The sequence below is a fragment of the Sinocyclocheilus rhinocerous genome, unplaced genomic scaffold (assembly GCF_001515625.1).
Source record: "Sinocyclocheilus rhinocerous isolate Xijiao unplaced genomic scaffold, SAMN03320098_v1.1 scaffold114, whole genome shotgun sequence".
Classification (NCBI taxonomy): domain Eukaryota; kingdom Metazoa; phylum Chordata; class Actinopteri; order Cypriniformes; family Cyprinidae; genus Sinocyclocheilus; species Sinocyclocheilus rhinocerous.
In genome coordinates, this window is record NW_015646344.1 from 663,371 (window position 1) to 680,958 (window position 17,588).

Consider the following 17,588-nt stretch of genomic DNA (forward strand, 5'->3'; position numbering starts at 1 on the left):
GCTTCCTGCTGCTGCTCTATGTAATCAGAGTATGAATTTGTAGATTTTCAATAGCAAAACTAAAATGTGTTTAAAAGTGCGACTGACCAAATCGTCCGGCTCGGTTTGCCCACCCCGAACTCGAAGACATCTCTAATTTGACAGTTTACCATCTGATTTCACTCAGTGACTCTAGGCTACGTAGGATTGGACGAAACCATGCAATGAATGGGGGGAGATAATTTAGCTGGAAATGCAGAAATAAGCTGTAATTTTCTTTTATTTATAACTCTTCGGTAGATACATTTATAATTTCTATTACATTACTACTACTACTGTTACTAATAATAAAACAGATCTCTGGGGGCCCCAAAAGTGCGTGGGCCCTTAGAATCGTCCTAACTCAAGTAACCCTGAACACCTTGATTAGCTGCTTTAGGTGTGATTGGTGTTTGATTGGGGTTTCAATTGTAGTCCATTACTGATACATGATGAAAACTGTAGTTATTATAACGTAATCTGATTTACTCATTTTAGGTAATGTATTCTGACTATTTATCTACATTGTTTTAAACTTGCCATTAAACGTACCATATTGATATAAATAGCAAGGAGAAAGAATATATATATATACATATATATCAATATCATAAAATGCATTAAAAATGACATTACACCAGGGTTTAAATGAGTTGATAAAAAGTCACTAAAGTTTGAAATATTTTATTTGTTTACCTGCATATCAGTTAAGGAATATTAAACTGTAAACATGCAAATGTGTTTTTAAATTATTGAAATATTACCTTTCTCAGAGATGTTTCGAGTAAATATTTGATGTCAAATGAGTTTGGCTGACAAAAACCTTTGAGAATCCCTGCATTACATGAACAAACATATATAAACATGAAAACAGCAATGACATTACAGCTGTGAAAAATCTTTGACCAGACTTCAAGAATCACCAGTTACTGAAGGTCACCATGGTCTACAATGTAACATTTAAGGGGTCCTATTATGTTTTTTGTTTTTGTTTTTTTACGCTTTTTTTAGCGTGTAATGTAATATATATATAGAAGAGTTGACTATGCGTCTGCTACCATAGGCAAGGCCTGGTTGAGTTGTGTTAGTAGTATGTTGTCACCTGTTTCACAGATTTAATATACTGATACACATGCAGCTGTTTACGTTCACAGACATAACTGACTGTGTTTATGTGAAATCTGTGTGTTTTGTGTGAGTTTGTTGTGTGTTGTTGCTGTAGTAATTGAGGCAGGAGCTGTAAAGGCAGGGGAAAGCAGCTCATTTGCATTTAAAGAGACATGAAAGCAGCATATTTTTCGCTTGCAGTCAAAAAGGGACATTTATAGCGTGGTATAATGAATGATCTGTGGGGTATTTGAAACTGAAACGTCACAGACATATTTTTGGGACTCCTGAGACTTACATGCATCTTATAAAAAGGGCCATATGAGCCCTTCTTTAGTTCAGTTTCACATTCTGTTGTCTTTTAAAACAAAAGCAATAAATTCTCGTACTTTCTTAATTACATATTTTGCCAGCTCAAAGTTACAATCTAATGCCCTTGTAGTTGCATCATACATTGAATCAGCTTGTCCTCCCTCTTCATATCCAATAATGCATCCTCCAAGTGCTGCTATAATCAATCCAGTGCTGATCGCTGTAAGTAGTTTCTGAGCCACTGCTGCTGCTCTGTTTGCTGCTGCTTCTGCAACTTCATTTGCTGGTGCTGTAACTCCTGTAACTCTTGTAATTCCTGTAAATCCTGCTGCCCCCAAAACTTGTGCAATTCCCATTCTTCTAGCAATTACAAAAACTTGGGTCAACAGTCCTAACATGACCAGACCGGCACCTGTCACCGTCCCTGTCAACGCTCCCACAATCTTGCGTGAAATATTGGCTATTGGAAAAATACACATGTTATTAGATTTTATAATGTAGTCATGTGAGAACATTATTTACATTCTTAAATGTAGTTTTGCTGATGGTCCATCACAGTTTTACACAATCTAGCCTGAGCTTTAGTTAAACTAAACCTACCTCCCATTATTCTTGTCTGCTGTTGATGTTGGCCTCTGTAAATGAATATGACAAGATTATTCAAAACCCTGGATATGCCTTAATATCTAGAATGATTCATGGATATGTGTATGTATGTCTATAAAGCATCACTCTAGTGCAGGGTTTCTCAAATCTTGCCCTGGGGGTCCAATGCGCTGCAGAGTTGAGCTCCAACCCTGATAAAACTCACCTACCTGTGATTTTCTGATGATCCTGAAGACATTGATTAGCATGCTCAGGTGTGTTTGATTAGGGTTAGAGCTAAACTCTGCAGGAAAGTGGATCTCGTGGGCCAGATTTGAGGATCCCTGATGTACTGTATCTTATTCTGTTAAATCACATCATAATGCATTGTTGCTTCTCATGTAAATTGATCTTGTTTCAAGAATTTGTAGGTATTATAACTGGAAAATGAGATTGTTATTGTTTAGAAAATGAAAAGGTGCAGTGTATCCATACAACTAGACTAATATATTCAAAGAAATGTTTAAATATATATTAGGCAAATATTGTAGCCCGTTTCTGTTCCCACACTGCCCCTCATGGTCAGGTCTAACATAACCATCATCATCATTATCATCGTCATCAATGAACACTCATCATTTTCAAATGCTAAAATTAAAACTAAAACTGAAATAAAAAATTAAAGCTATATAGAAGCATAAAAATGACAAGCACGTACCAAAATTACTAAAACTAAAATGAAAATGGACCATATGAATTAAATGCTAATTCAAAATATTAATAATTAAATGAATAATGCTAAAATTACTCCGGTGAAAATGACCAGCTTACTGTGCACTATCCTGCTTATTACACGGTTATTTGGCAAATGCACATTGACATTGAAAATGTATTTAAATTTAAATAATTTTATATTTTACTTTTATATTATTGTAAAGCTTACGCTAAGAAAAAAAGGTTAGTTACAAAATACAGAACAATCAGCCTAGCAACAAGACAACACTGCAACATTACAGTAATATTAAAACTGAAGACATTTAATGTGATACATTAACTGAGACACTAGATGGCGCCAGTTGCGTTTGACTTGAAAGTGACGCTAGGCTGATGTACAGTGTTGCCATAAATGATGATTGACCCGACTAGAGTATTCCAGAGAGCCGTGTAATAAGTGCTTGTAATGTTCGGTTTTCAAAGGAAAAGAGAAAAAAATTGTTTTTTCTTTTATTATTATTTTTTATTTAGTATTTTGATTTATTTATTCTTTTTTCTTCTTCTTTTTATTATTATTATTTATTTATTTATTTTATAAGGGTGCAAGTTTTTTGTCACCATGCCATGAACCTGCGTATAAGTAATCACACACCAACAGAATTGGTAATAAAGATGTGTGGATTCAGATATGACTGAAATGGTCATCAGTGTCACCAACCTTCTAAAAATTGGGTAGAAAAGCACAAATGAGTAGGTTAGGGCCACTTTTTCCAAAAACCATATCGGCAGTGAATGAACTATGGGCGCTATTGATCTCTAATGGCATATCATTGAATTTGCTTTCAAATGCGACGGGTGAAAGGAATGTTTACTTGTGTTAATACTTGTTTTGTTAATTTGTAAATACATGAATTATCTTTTATTTAATGATTTCTTTATTATATCTCAATTTGTTCATTTCTTTTTTTACTACACAAAGTGTTTAGTATAAACCTCTCAATGTGTGTTTGACGGTATGTGTGTGTGGAGGGAGTGTGTGTGTGTGAGAGAGAGAGAGTCTATTGTTACTGATCTTCGCTGGGGCGAACCAAGTTACTGTGTGAAAATGTTGCTTTCTTCTTTTCCTACAGGTTGTTTATATGTGTCTGATGATTTGCTGATAATAAACAAGAAAAACATTGCTGTACATGTGGCTCATTTTAGTTTTAATTTCATTTTAGCTTGCCAGTTGTTGCATTGTCAGTATCAGAAAAGTGCACATTGCTTTGGTAAGATCATGTTGAGGAGGTTCAATATTGTAACTGATTTTGTGCAGACGAAATAGATTTTCTTTGAGATCATCCCAGTGTTGAGTGGATACATTCATTCAGTGTAACATAAAAAAAGACGACAATAGTGAAATTGGCAGCAAGTTTATGGTAAAATTTAAACCCAAATAGTTGTTTAACATAAATATTTAGGGGGTCACTGATGGGTCTGTCACATGAAAATGCCAGTATCATCTGATATGCTCTTATAACTTATTTTAGTGCCACAGTTACTGCTGCACAATGTCTGTGAAGTTCTAATAATACTAAAAACTGAATAAATAAATAATCCTATTCAGCAATGATGACAAAACAGATATTGATTGAAAAAAAAGACAGCAAAGACTATTACAATGTTGCAAAAGATTTCTATTTAAAAAAAATGAAATTGTTTTACTATTCATCAAAGAATCCTGAAACAAAAATCTTTATAAAATTATATAAAATACTTATAAAATGATTGTATTTCCACAAAAACATTAAGCAGCACAACTGTTCTCAATATTGAAAATGATTTATGAAATGACTACTGTATGTAGTGTATTTTTATCAACCAAATGTAGTCTCATAAGAGACTTTTATTCAAAAGCATGAAAAATCTTACCCACCCCAAAACATTGAATGGTAGGCTAATATAGTAAAAGCCAGCATGTTACAAAGTATCTCAGTTTGCCCCACAGCCCTGGTGAACCAGGGTAAATCTTTATGATACACATTCATTTATTTATTTATTGGGAAAGGAGAGGAGAGGAAAGGAAAGGAAAGCCCTTTCCCTATTGCTCAAACCTGGCTCAAACACACACCAATCAAAATTAACGTCGTTAAATTTGCGTATTTTCGCCCATCTATAACCAATCGTTATCAACAGCAACCACTCAAGCCAATCAACTTTCAGTATAACTTTACTGCGTCATCCATCCTGCTAGTAACAACAGGGGAAGAAGAACTTTCACATATAAGCATATATCGATAAATTCAAATGAATAACTACAGGAAATAATAATAAAAATGTCATAAAACATTTTTCATACTAACTTTATACTTAGCAGTTTAGCATGTGATGCAGATGAACATCAAAACAATACTTAAAATATAATGTTTTATTGTCCTAAATAGATATGAACAGTGGTAACTGCAAGAAAAGCCATCTTGTATTTTTGCAGCATCCAAAAAATAAGTTCCATAAACACCGGTGTTATTTTTGCCACTCCAGATTTTGCTGTAATTTAGATCTTATTGTAAATAGCAGGCAGCAATTTGGATTTAGATTCAGTTTATTTAAACATAATATATAATATTACGTACAGGATATGATTCATACATTTTTATGGTAGTTTACATAATGCTGTAACACTTCCAACTGTATAACAGTTATGCATAATAAATTAAATTTTGTACAAATATACAATATGCTTAATATTTATTTATTTATATTTTTTCAAGTATTTATTTTTGGCAGGCCTTATATCTCAAAAGTATGGAAATTTACAAATTTTACAAAACTTACCAAATTTTATGTGGTTATATTCTCAAACTGATTCATATGGGGAGGAGTTATATTAAGCGTGATCTGTTGTCATGTCACAATCGTGTTGCAGTGTGGTACATCGAGCTGCAGAGACCCAGTTCCTCAGTCAGCATTGACAGGTCGAGGGTCTGTCCATGCAAACTTCCCTCGCAAAAGTGGAATGCACTTTTAAATGGCGTCGGGGATTCTCTTTAGGGGAAGTGCTTAGGGAAGTTTGCGAGTGTGTGTCTAAACGTGAAGTGGAACGCAACCTAAAGGGTTTGATCAGCGGGACCCACAGTGCTGCACATGCCTTATTTAATCACTGTAGGCGCAGGTAACTATCACATAAATTATATTGTGAGTACAAAAATTAGTAAAGCATGCCTTATTCACACTTACAAGCAATTGTTCTCTACTAAATGCAAACTCAGCAGAATCTACAACATGTGCTTATTCAGTCTTACTAGGGTTTCGACCCTCACAGATTTGGACTGTTTACATCCTTTAATTAAAACATGTTGTTTATTTTATTTTATTTTATTTGAGATTTAAACTGTCCGATATATAGATATATTAGCAGAGCTGTAGTAAATATGATATATCTCAGAAGTGGATTACCTGCAGTGATGCACCTGCTGTTTGGCTGTAGATTATTCCCTGATCTATAACGTACAAATATAAAGTTAGTCACACCAAAAAATAACTTTCAGTGATCCAAAATCATTGACACAGCCTACTGTTAGTCACATCAACCTGAGCACTCACGTTTTAGCCTTTGGGTCAAATGCAATATGAGACAATGTAAGAGTGTGAGAGTGTGAAAACAATGTGTGTGTGTGTCTTCGGGACATTGGGTCTCATTCACTAATAACTGTGTGGAGAAAAAGTACCATCCACAACACGTTCCTACATTTTTTTTTTATATAATTTTGAAATAAAATATTTAGTTTGAAAGGTGTATCATGAGTTGTTTGTGAAAATGTTTGTATGCATAGCAAACCCCCAACTACTGCCATTATATCAGTGACAGTATTTTTGACAGTATTATTAACAGTATTATAACTATTAAAACAGGTTGATACATGATTTTACAAACAGATTTCATCATTTTGTAGTAAATTAACGCATGTTTCAGTTAGGAAAGCAGCAAGAAGAGGTCTGATACCAAAAGCTAATCAACTCAGTGTCAGTAAATGGAGTTATACTGTGAAATACTCACATCGATCAGAATCAGCAGTGCTGCAGAGGAGGTTGTTGACCACCGACAGACACAATGTAAGGCCCAGCTTGGAAGAACTCTCCCTGATTGCAATGACTCTCCCAACCTCTAGTTGGCACTAACTAGTAACACTCCCCATCATTTCGCTTACACTGGTTCTATGCAATAACACTCCTAGCCACTAGGTGGCCCTAGCTTCTGTTGATAGATACATCACTACTCATTAGGACTTGAATGCCCCCAGCCGTGTGTCTTTACCCAATTAATGTTGGCCTATTTAAGCGTGCCCCATTTTCTCACCTGTGTTCAGTCTTGAGCCTACTACACCTGTGTTTCCTCACCACCTAAGCTAGTTCATTGAGATTTTGGATTTTGCCTTTTGCTCATCTTTTATTTCTTGCATTTTTCTATGGAAGCACGGCTTCCCTGTTGTTGTACTTTCGAACTTGGGCTGCTCCAGTAAAGCTTTTGTTCAGTTATCTAAGTCTCTCTGTTATGCTTCTGCCCTTGGATCCCTCTGTCGACTGTCATCCACTATAGCACAGTGGTAGAGGAGACAGCTCGGTTGCCTAGCGGACCCGAGTTCGATTCCCGCCTCAGACACCCATCACAGCATGCTAATGTTTGCTAATAAACTTATTAAACATTAGATAATGTTTAACAAATCATTATTTCATGTAAATTAAAATGCTTACAAATGTCATTAAACTTTCAATTCCATATGATCAAGCACTTACTGAAAATCTACAAACAATTTTAACAGATGCCATAAAATGACTAAAAGCTTGTGTTAATGCACAACACGTTTGCTGCTATTGAGGTGAGAAAGGGCACAAGTTCGAGGTTGAAACCTTCCTTTTTCTTTCTGATGAACAGATACATGACAAACACATTCAGCTCTGAGAATGAAATACAGTAAATATGTCTAGCATTTTTCCACTAAAAGCTCACAATACAATGCATTTTCTATTTTTTGTTTTGTTTTCAACTCTCTTCCTAGAGTTTGGAGAATGGATGAATGATCCTCATTTGTAAGACACCTTTCATAAAAGCATATGCTTAATTGATTTTAAGCCCAGAACTCTCAGAAAACTCCAAGCCTACAGTATAAGTTTATTCCACTGATTGGAAGACTATAATTCACATAATTTTTATTTGTTCATTTCAATTTTGATTTGTTCATTTGAAAATAATTATAGATACAGAATAAATCATTTCAGATTTTTGCTGACAGACTATAGGCAGAAATATAACATAAATACAAAAAATGACAAATTCAGAAAAAGAGAAGTACATGTTAATACTCAGAAGCAAAATGTAAAAATATATGGTTAAACACTTTAAGATGCCCTACATTTATATACTACTACATGATACTACATGATCAGTGTCCCCAACAGTATTACTGAACTGACTGTACTGACACTATTGGATGAGAACTGAACTGAACTGAACTGAGCTTAGCTTAGCTTAGCTGAGCTTAACTGAACTGAGCTGAGCTGAGCTGAGCTTAACTTAACTTAACTTAACTGAGCTGAGCTGAGCTGAGCTTAACTTAACTTAACTTAACTAAGTCTCTCTGTTATGCTTCTGCCCTTGGATCCCTCTGTCGACTGTCATCCACTATAGCACAGTGGTAGAGGAGACAGCTCGGTTGCCTAGCGGACCCGAGTTCGATTCCCGCCTCAGACACCCATCACACACAAAAAGTTTTTTATTTCTTTGTCATAGTTTTAGTTTCGTTGTAGTTGTCTTGCATGTGATGCTGCTTTAAGCAGGGTCTGTGGTCATGGATAGAATCAAACAGGAAATAAATTGCCCCCACACATGTAGGTTAAATGTTGTCAAACTAGTTCTGATTTACTTAATCACTTCTCACATTTAATCATTAAATTCGCTGCACTTCCCATTCGGGTTTTTTTGAGAGGTCATTTCCTGGATGGCCAGAAATGAGTAAAATGAGTAAAGGCATTGCCTTTGCTGTGGCTTGGTGTAGTGATGGAGGCAAGGGGTGCATCTCATTTTGTTTTTGTGCACCCTCGTTTTCTTTCCTTGTGTCTTAGCTCCACCCCCTTAGGATGCATGGGAAGAAAATGAGGATAGTATAATATATATATATATATATATATTAACTTAGCTGAGCTGAGCTGAGCTTAACTGAGCTGAGCTGAACTTAACTTAACTTAACTGAACTGAACTGAGCTGAGCTGAGCTGAACTGAGCTTAACTTAACTTAACTTAACTTAACTGAGCTTAGCTTAGCTTAGCTTAGCTTCGCTTAACTTAACTTAACTTAACTGAACTGAACTGAACTGAGCTGAGCTTAACTTAACTTAACTGAGCTGAGCTTCACTGAGCTTAACTTAACTGAGCTGAGCTGAACTTAACTTAACTTAACTTAACTTAACTTAGCTGAGCTGAGCTGAGCTTAACTTAACTTAACTTAACTTAGCTTCGCTTCGCTTAACTTCGCTTAACTTAACTTTTAACTTAACTTAACTTAACTTCACTTCACTTCACTGAGCTAAACTGAGCTGAACTTAACTTAACTTAACTGAGCTGAACTTAACTTAACTTAACTTAACTTAACTTAACTTCGCTGAGCTGAGCTTCACTTCACTTCACTGAGCTTCACTGAGCTGAGCTGAGCTGAGCTGGATGATGACATCACTTTTTTTCTCTAGAGCTGCTTTATGCCCAAATTGAACTAATTATTAAATTATGATATTTACAATGGAACTGAATCAACAAAGACACTATTTTCTTGTTAGAGCTGCTTTACAGCCAAAATGAACTCTATTTGCATCATTGAATCATAGTTTCCTGTTGATCGCTGTAAGGCTGCTTTGAAACAACCTGTAATATATGAAGCACTATAAAAATCAAAGTGTCTTGACTTGACTACACCTCTATGACTTTTGATACTTTTGGTCTTACAAATACTTTTGGTACATTTGGTCTAAGTAATTTTACATATGTATCTGCTTTTACTTTAAATTGGTGAACATTCTCAATCACACGTTTAGCCATCTCAAAGTTGCAAACGATTGCCCTAATCAAGGCATCATACACAGAATGAGCTTCTTGTGCGGCGTCCAATCCAATGACAAACCCTACAGCTGCTCCTACAAATGGAAATGCTAGAACAAAGAAAACTAGGAATACTGGCCCAGCAGCTAATGCTGCTGCTCCTGTAACAAGTGTTCCCACAAAAATATGGTTGTTCAAAGTTTGTGATTTGAATCCACAAATAAAAATCAGAATTGAAACCAACAGAACTGTAAAGGCCAGACTAGCACCGATCGCCATCCCTGCAATCGCTCCTATAATGTCGTGAGATGGTTTGGCTGTTAAAAGAAGATACATGTTATTAGCCTTCATAAAGTCATCTTTAAAACAAAATGTTTTTCCCCCTCTATGATATTGTAAATGTGTATATGTGGTGTCTTCAATCATTACTCATTGTTGACAAAATTACTAATGTTCCCCATTCATCCTGAGTGTTTACGGTGGCTATTAATGATAATTAATAACAGCAGACTCAATATATAGGTGACACTTTAACATACCTGTCATTGTCCTTATCTGACGGTGACCACTGAAATAAAAGAAATCTGTCTTATCACTCATTGTTGTCATGTTATTGAGCAAAATTGAAACTGTAAACCATAAAAATGTATAACATTTTTAAATATGTGTGTGTGTGTGTGTGTGTGTGCGTGCGTGTGAGAGAGAGAGAGAGGTAATGTATGATACCTGTGATAATGATGATTCTCTTTTGTGAAGCTGGAGAAAAGACATCATGAAAATAACACTATAAATAAATCTGAAAAAAATATAGACACAACCTTTAACTTTTAATGAATGAAACAGACATGAACTACTTACACTGATTTGAGCTCTCGCTCTTCTGTTGTCATGCGTCGAAATATCAAGAGACTGACAGTGAGGAGAGTTAGACATATATACCTTTTATCAACACTTTCACAAACATGTTGTGGAACCTGTCGAATCTGGCCTGGGCAGGTTTTCCAGAAAGCTGTTCATGTGCCATATGTGAAGTTTACGTGTAAGTGCGCAGATAACTATAACTTTTAGTCCCAAAACCTTTATTAGGCCAATACAGTAAATAGAGTGGCCAAAAGTGATGTCCGCAGGGGATTTTTGCACAATATTTGCTTTTAATGACACTAGGTTCAGTTAAACAATCAAAATATGAGGAGTATGTTATATTGGGAAGAAGAAAACACTACATTTGGTTAAAATGACAGTTATTTGGCAAGAAAGGCAATTTCCAAAATGGGTTTTATTGCAACAACAAAAAAAGCATAGTAAAACAAAAAGCTCACTGAAAATGTAAATGTATTATTATGAATACAATTAATAAATGTAACCAGTTATTAATATTTTGTTTGTTTCTCCATTGTTTTTTATTACAGCAGCCATTCTGCTAGCTGACTATGTCATTCTTAACTTCTTTCAGTCCTCCTAAAGTTCTTCCTATGAGCATCGTTAGAAGACCTGCATGACTTATAACAATTCAGCTTTATCATTTCCTAAAAGTCCATTAATCTAAAACATGTTGGCCATTAAATATTTGTTTTGTCTGCTATGTTGTGACATTAATTTTCGGGCACCACTCATAGTTTCTACTATCTGCAAATGCTGACTGTAAAAGTCATGAAACCAAGCAAATCAGTGACATCAGGGCTGTAATATGATTGATCTATATCAAAGAAAAGGGTCTTTATCTATATTGCAATATGAGGCACATGTGATTCAGCTTTCCCGGAAATGATCATCTTGTCCTGCTGTAACAAGAGGATCTTTGTTTTTACTGTTTCTCATTCTCTGTTTTTGAACCACCGTCGTTTTCTTTAACTAGCTACTCATCTGTGTGATTTGTCAGAGAGGAAAAACCCCTTCACACATCTGATGATCAATAATCAAAAACGTTGTCCATAGGTTTTCTATAGCAGAATTAGTTTTGGTCTTTAATTTAAAGTTCAAGGATTTTGATGTTATTGTGACATGTATAAAAGAGATGAATGAATTTATTATTTATTAATAAATATTTCCGTAAGGTTCCCCCTGTTGATGGCTTTATATCGAACTTAGCTTTTTACGTCAAATCAGAAATATATATATATATATATATACATACTGTATGTGTGTGTGTGTATATACATACTGTGTATGTGTGTGTGTGTGTGTGTGTGTGTGTGTGTGTATATATATATAAGCGCGTGCGTGCACGTGTGTGTGTGTAGAACATGAAGAACATTTTTGTTCATGTTTGAATTGTCATTGTCTATGAGTTACACGTAGCATGAGCGACATCAACTGGACAAAGTACATCCAGGTTGTGAAGAAAATAATATAATTATTTTATATCTATTTTGTACTGTTTCAAATTTTGGGCAAAAAAATGTGAATACAATTAATTCTGAATTGAATGCTTACTGAAGTCATCCTGGCAATCACAAACATATTTTTTTTAACTAAACACACTTTTTCATGGAATTGATGCAGATTAATGCACCATATAAAACAAATGTGAAACAAAAAATAAACATAATGTGCACTGTTGCAGTGTCATTTTAAAGACATATTATTTTACCTCATTTTTTTTTTAAATCTCAGTTATTGTGTACACCAGCTGTGCAATAATCAAACACACTCACTCACACATATATTAATACATTATTATCTTTTGTCACTGATAACTCAAGGAAGAAATGATACATTTCTAGGTAAGATTTGCGGTAATGAATCCCAGGCCACAGCTATACGCATGTACAGGAAACTGAACAGAGAAAAGAACAGGTGTGACTGCAACACATTTTAATTAAAGGGGTGGTTCACTGTTTTTTTTTTTTTGTGCTGCGGTTGTATTGTAAACAACGGCGTCGTTAATATCGCTCATCAGTTTGAGACCGATTGAGAAGCAGAGAGAGAGAGAGAAAGAGATGCAGAGCGTGTGCAGAGCAGGGGGATGCGAGGAACAGTATTAAGAACCGCTGCTTTAGAACATTGATTTTGAAACTTGTGAATCCATTAGAATCGTTAGAAGACAGAATCGTGATTCATATATGAACAGATTTTTACATGCACCTCTAGTTTTCTCTTCCTCTTCTCTAAAGCAGCGCAGCATGGCCTCGCCTTCTTGTAGTTAAGCTGTGCTGCCTTGATCATGGCGTCACACACTGAATCAGCTTCTTCTGCTGCTTTCAATCCAGTGATTCCTCCTCCAGCAGCTCTTATAAGAGCTGCAACTCCAGTAACAGCTACTCTTGCTTTTGCTACTGCTCCTCCTCCTGAAGCCACAGCTTTAACTACCGCTCATGTTCCCCTACATTTCCTGTCATTACTACTACACTTCTTTTAGCAATACATATGTTCAATGGTTTTGATAAAGCATAAATGAAAGCTAATGCAATACATGCTCCCAGAAGAGCACCGATCACCACTCCTGTTGCTGCTCCTACAAGCTGCTTAAGAATTTTTTCATGAATAATTTCATTTCCTCTTGAATCTCTTTCTCCAACATCTGAAGAAGCTCATTGCTGTAGCAGCCATTCTTTCACCATCTTGTCGATGGTCTTCAGTAGATTTTTCACCTGAACCTTGTTGCTCTTGTTCCCCCATATATGTTTTTCTTCCAAACCAAGGTTTAAAACAACGGATGCTTCTCATTTATTTTTTGTGCATCCTCCTTTCCTTTCCTCGCCTCTTAGTTCAACCCCCCTTAGGATGCAAGGAAAGAAATGAGGATGGAGAAATCAAAGGAAAGCTTATGTGTACATTGGAATATTCTAGATCACTGAAGCGTCACTTCAGAGCGTCATCAACTGCGCTTGAGGACATTCATAATAAATGTTAATAAAGCAAGATGCCTTGTTACATATGAGCTGTATGGTTTATTTTATACTGCAAAGGTAAAACAAAATTCTGACAGATGTGAAGGGGAGGGAGAATTTATACGTTCATCTGTTTTTTTGATAAGAAAGACTTCTGCATAGACTACACCTGTATCCTCACTTATAGCTCGTCTGCAAGGTTCTTCACTACTTGATTCTCATGGGTGCAAGTGCAAGTGAAGTTTCAATGAAGCAGTGTTTCGAAAGTATCGATACTAAGGTGTCTTTTTTTTACCAGTGATTTTGTTTTATAATTGTGTAGGATGGAACTATTTTCCTGCTCATCTGAACACACGCAAATGCTGCAAGACAGAACTAATCAATCACAGAGAGCGTTACTCACTTCTGACAGTGCATTCAAACAGGGCTGCGTTTCCCAAAAGTATCATAAGAAACCACTGATGCTTTTGGGAACGGCAGAACAATGCTTATCAGAGGACAGAAAAAAACATGTTTGAGTTATTTCACAATAAACAAATTTAAATTGTAGCTTACATAGTTTGTGCAATTACATTTATTTAAATTGAACGTTAAAAGTTCATATTGATCATGTTCTATTCAGTAATGTTAATATAATTCATAGCCGTCACAGAATAAAAAGGTTGGATTATATGCATGCAACAGCCTTTCACTGGCAGTCCCTTATGAAAATGAACCATGGTGGTTTTACGAACGTGACCGTAGTTCAACTATAGTATTTGTAGATTCCCATGGTTACCACTACAGTAAACATATTTTAACCACATGTAAACAAAAATATAACCTAATAAGTTGCAATTAAGGCGTATTGAATCTTAAAATTAGTTTCAAATATAAAGTTAAGTGGGTATCTTTACCCATTTTACTCTTAATAATTTAATAAATTTCATAATTTAAAAGTTAAGTTTAGAAGTATCGTATCGGTATTGACGATACTGGCCTGTAAAAGTATCGGTATCGTATCGAAAACAAAATAAGTGGTATCGCCCATCCCTAGAGTCAAGTCATCAGGCTTCTGATTGGCCAACGTGGCTTTACGGTCAGGGTTGTATCGTCACCTGTTGGTTTGGCATGCTATTAAGAGCACTTCATGGCGTGTTTTTGAATTTTCATGTGGACGGACATTTTAGTTAAATTTTTTTTTTAAATGGAGGAAAGGCCTGTACTTGTGGACAAGGCCTGACTCTGTGACAGGTACATTATTGCACTTGTGATGCAGATAACTCTGATACAAGTCGGGGGAAATGCAAGTCATGATAAAAAGGCTCAAAGACATGTAACAGCAGGTTAAAAGTGGTTGATTCAGCAAATGTTTTTTGTTAACACTATCGGTAAGGGTAGGGTAGAGAGTTCCAGGTAAGACGTTAACAATTTAGCCCAACTCACCGGCCATTTCATTTCTTAATAGCCGTGATTCTTAGGCTATAACCACAAAAAATAAATAAATAAACAAATAAATATATAAAATTAATTAATCAATTAAAAACGAATGTTGCAAGTCATGTATAACTGTTTCAGAGAAAATGTACACACTATTTAGCGCTGATCACTGGAAATTTCACATTAAAATCGATATCGATAACTAACTTACTAACTAACTAACTACAATGGGTATAGAAAAGAATCATCTCCCTCCCTGGGAGTGACTTTAGTGGCATATTCGGGTGATTGAGAACGAGTGGGTGGAGCTGAGAGGTCTGGGTTGACTACAACTTCTCATTAAAATAGCTTAAACTGATTCACAGACCCTCCCTGGATCAGGACGTCGCTCCAAACCGGATGAAAGAGCCGGAGGAAACTGGTCAGAGAGGCGACCAAGAGGCTTACAGCAACTCTGAAGCAGCTGCAGGAGTTTATGACAAAGAGTGGTCATTGTGTGCATGTGACAACAATACCACAAATTCTCCACAAATGTGGCTTGTTTGGGAGGGTTGTGAGAAAAAAAGACACTCCTCAAGAAAGGTCACATGCAGTCAGACTGAGCTTTGCCAAAACACACCTTGAAGATTCTGAGGCCACATGAGACAGACAGTCCACAAACACCCACCATCAGATTTAACTGAACTTGAGCAGTTCTGCCAAGAAGAGTGGGCAAATATTGCAAAGTCTTTATGTGCAAAGTTAGTACAGACAAATCCTAACAGACTAAAGGCTGTAATTAAAGCAAAAGGTGCTTCAACAAAATACTGACACAAGGGGCTGATCCTTTTTCCTACTCAGTGATTCAGATTTTTTTTTTTTTTCTGACATGTTGAAAAAACATGTCAGAAACATTATATCTTTCACTTGGATGTTATAAGTTGCACTATGTAAATACAGCTGAATAAAACAAAAACTGTGTCCGTCTACATTTCAGGCTGCAAAGCAACAAAATGTGATTATTTTAAATGTTTTACATTAAATGTTATGCATCTGAGACTTTAATAATGTGACTCAAATGGCTTGTTTCTTCTCCAGCTCCAGTCTGAAGTCTTGCCTCACAGACCTAAACCTCTTCAGTCAGGTGCGTGTGTGCGTGTGTGTGTGTGCGTGTGTGCGTGTGTGTGTGTGCGTGTGCGTGTGCGTGTGCGTGTGTGTGTGTGTGTGTGTGTGTCTGCAATGGGGATGTTAATTTGAGTGTGTGTTACCCCCTGTTAAATATACAGTATATGTATCAGAGGGATTCTGATTACCCTGAAGATTATCTTTCTGATAATGACTGTACATGATCATGCTTATTCAATAACTACTTTCCAAATAAATACATTTAAAAAAATAAATACATGGTCATGAAATAAACTGACACAACAACACAACAGAAATGCTCCTGCTCCCTATAGAGGATGTGTTAAACTAATGATTTATACCAAACGTAATGGTCAAACGAAATCCAAATTTTGGACAATTTACTGTAGTACCATTTTTTTAACCATTAGCCAAAGTCGTTTATGTAGTTATGTGAAGATAAAGTGTCATTTAGAGGTGGTGTCTCCCATGCCGATGTCCAGAAAAGCACCAATCAGTGTCCCTTCAGCCAATCCTGCAAGCCTTTTCACATATTCTTCATGAACAATGCCCTTTTTCTCTTTTCTCTTGTAAAGACAGATTGCTCTTGGGGTTATATTCTTGTCAATATCCACTTGATTTCTTTCCTCCAGCTTTTGAAGCATCTCAGTGGTGTAGTGGCCATTCACTTTTACCATCTCTTCTATCTTGTCCAGCAGGTTTTTGACCTGAACCCCGTTGCTCTTGTACTCTCTACTGCTGATGACGTGACAGCAACCTCCACATTTATCAGCCAGCTATAGTTTTCAACTTTTCTGAACAAATTTCCCAATTCTTTGATTTTTATTTTCTTCACCATGAGTGAATAAAACTACGGAATGTTTAAAGGCATACAGTTTTATCCACAGTCTCTGTTTCTTGTTTTGTGTACCTCCCGACCTTCAGGACAATGACTAAGGCATCAACAGCTGGAGCACTTTCGATCATACATCTTACGTTCTCATGTTTTATCTTCATATCATCATCATCATGAGTATCAAAAATTCCAGGTGTGTCAATAACTGTGATCTTTCTTCCATCAACCATGCTTTCACTGCTACAGTAGCACATTCAGTTGTCACAGATTCAGGTGAATCAATACATATTTTCCAAGAATTGTGTTTCCAGCACTGCTTTTGCCATCTCCAGTAACTGGTAACAACTAATTACCTATAATAGAGTAATATTAGCTCTATTGTTAGCAGGCAACAGTTCATCTATTAAAGGGGTCATATGATGCTATTTTAAAGATCATTATTTTGTGTATTTGGTGTAACAGAATATGTTGACATGCTTTAATGTTCAAAAAGCACATTATTTTTCAAATACTGTACATTATTGTAGGTCCTCTATGCCCCGCCTCTCTCAAACGCGTCGTTTTCAACAAAGCCCCC

General features: G+C 35.9%; 1 protein-coding gene across 1 annotated transcript in view; it reads right to left on the reverse strand.

Annotated features, from left to right (window-relative positions):
- Positions 1–1,222: 1,222 nt before the first annotated feature.
- LOC107707284 (uncharacterized) overlaps positions 1,223–17,588 on the reverse strand; it is a 21,124-nt gene continuing 4,758 nt past the window's right edge. The window contains exons 2-7 of the mRNA XM_016511270.1: positions 17,050–17,251; positions 16,667–16,952; positions 13,215–13,322; positions 10,047–10,119; positions 2,038–2,105; positions 1,223–1,897 (exon numbers count right to left, since the gene is read on the reverse strand). Of these exons, the coding sequence (XP_016366756.1) occupies positions 1,470–1,897; positions 2,038–2,105; positions 10,047–10,119; positions 13,215–13,322; positions 16,667–16,952; positions 17,050–17,251 (1,165 nt within the window). The 3' untranslated portion in view covers positions 1,223–1,469. The remainder of the gene's footprint in view (positions 1,898–2,037; positions 2,106–10,046; positions 10,120–13,214; positions 13,323–16,666; positions 16,953–17,049; positions 17,252–17,588) is intronic.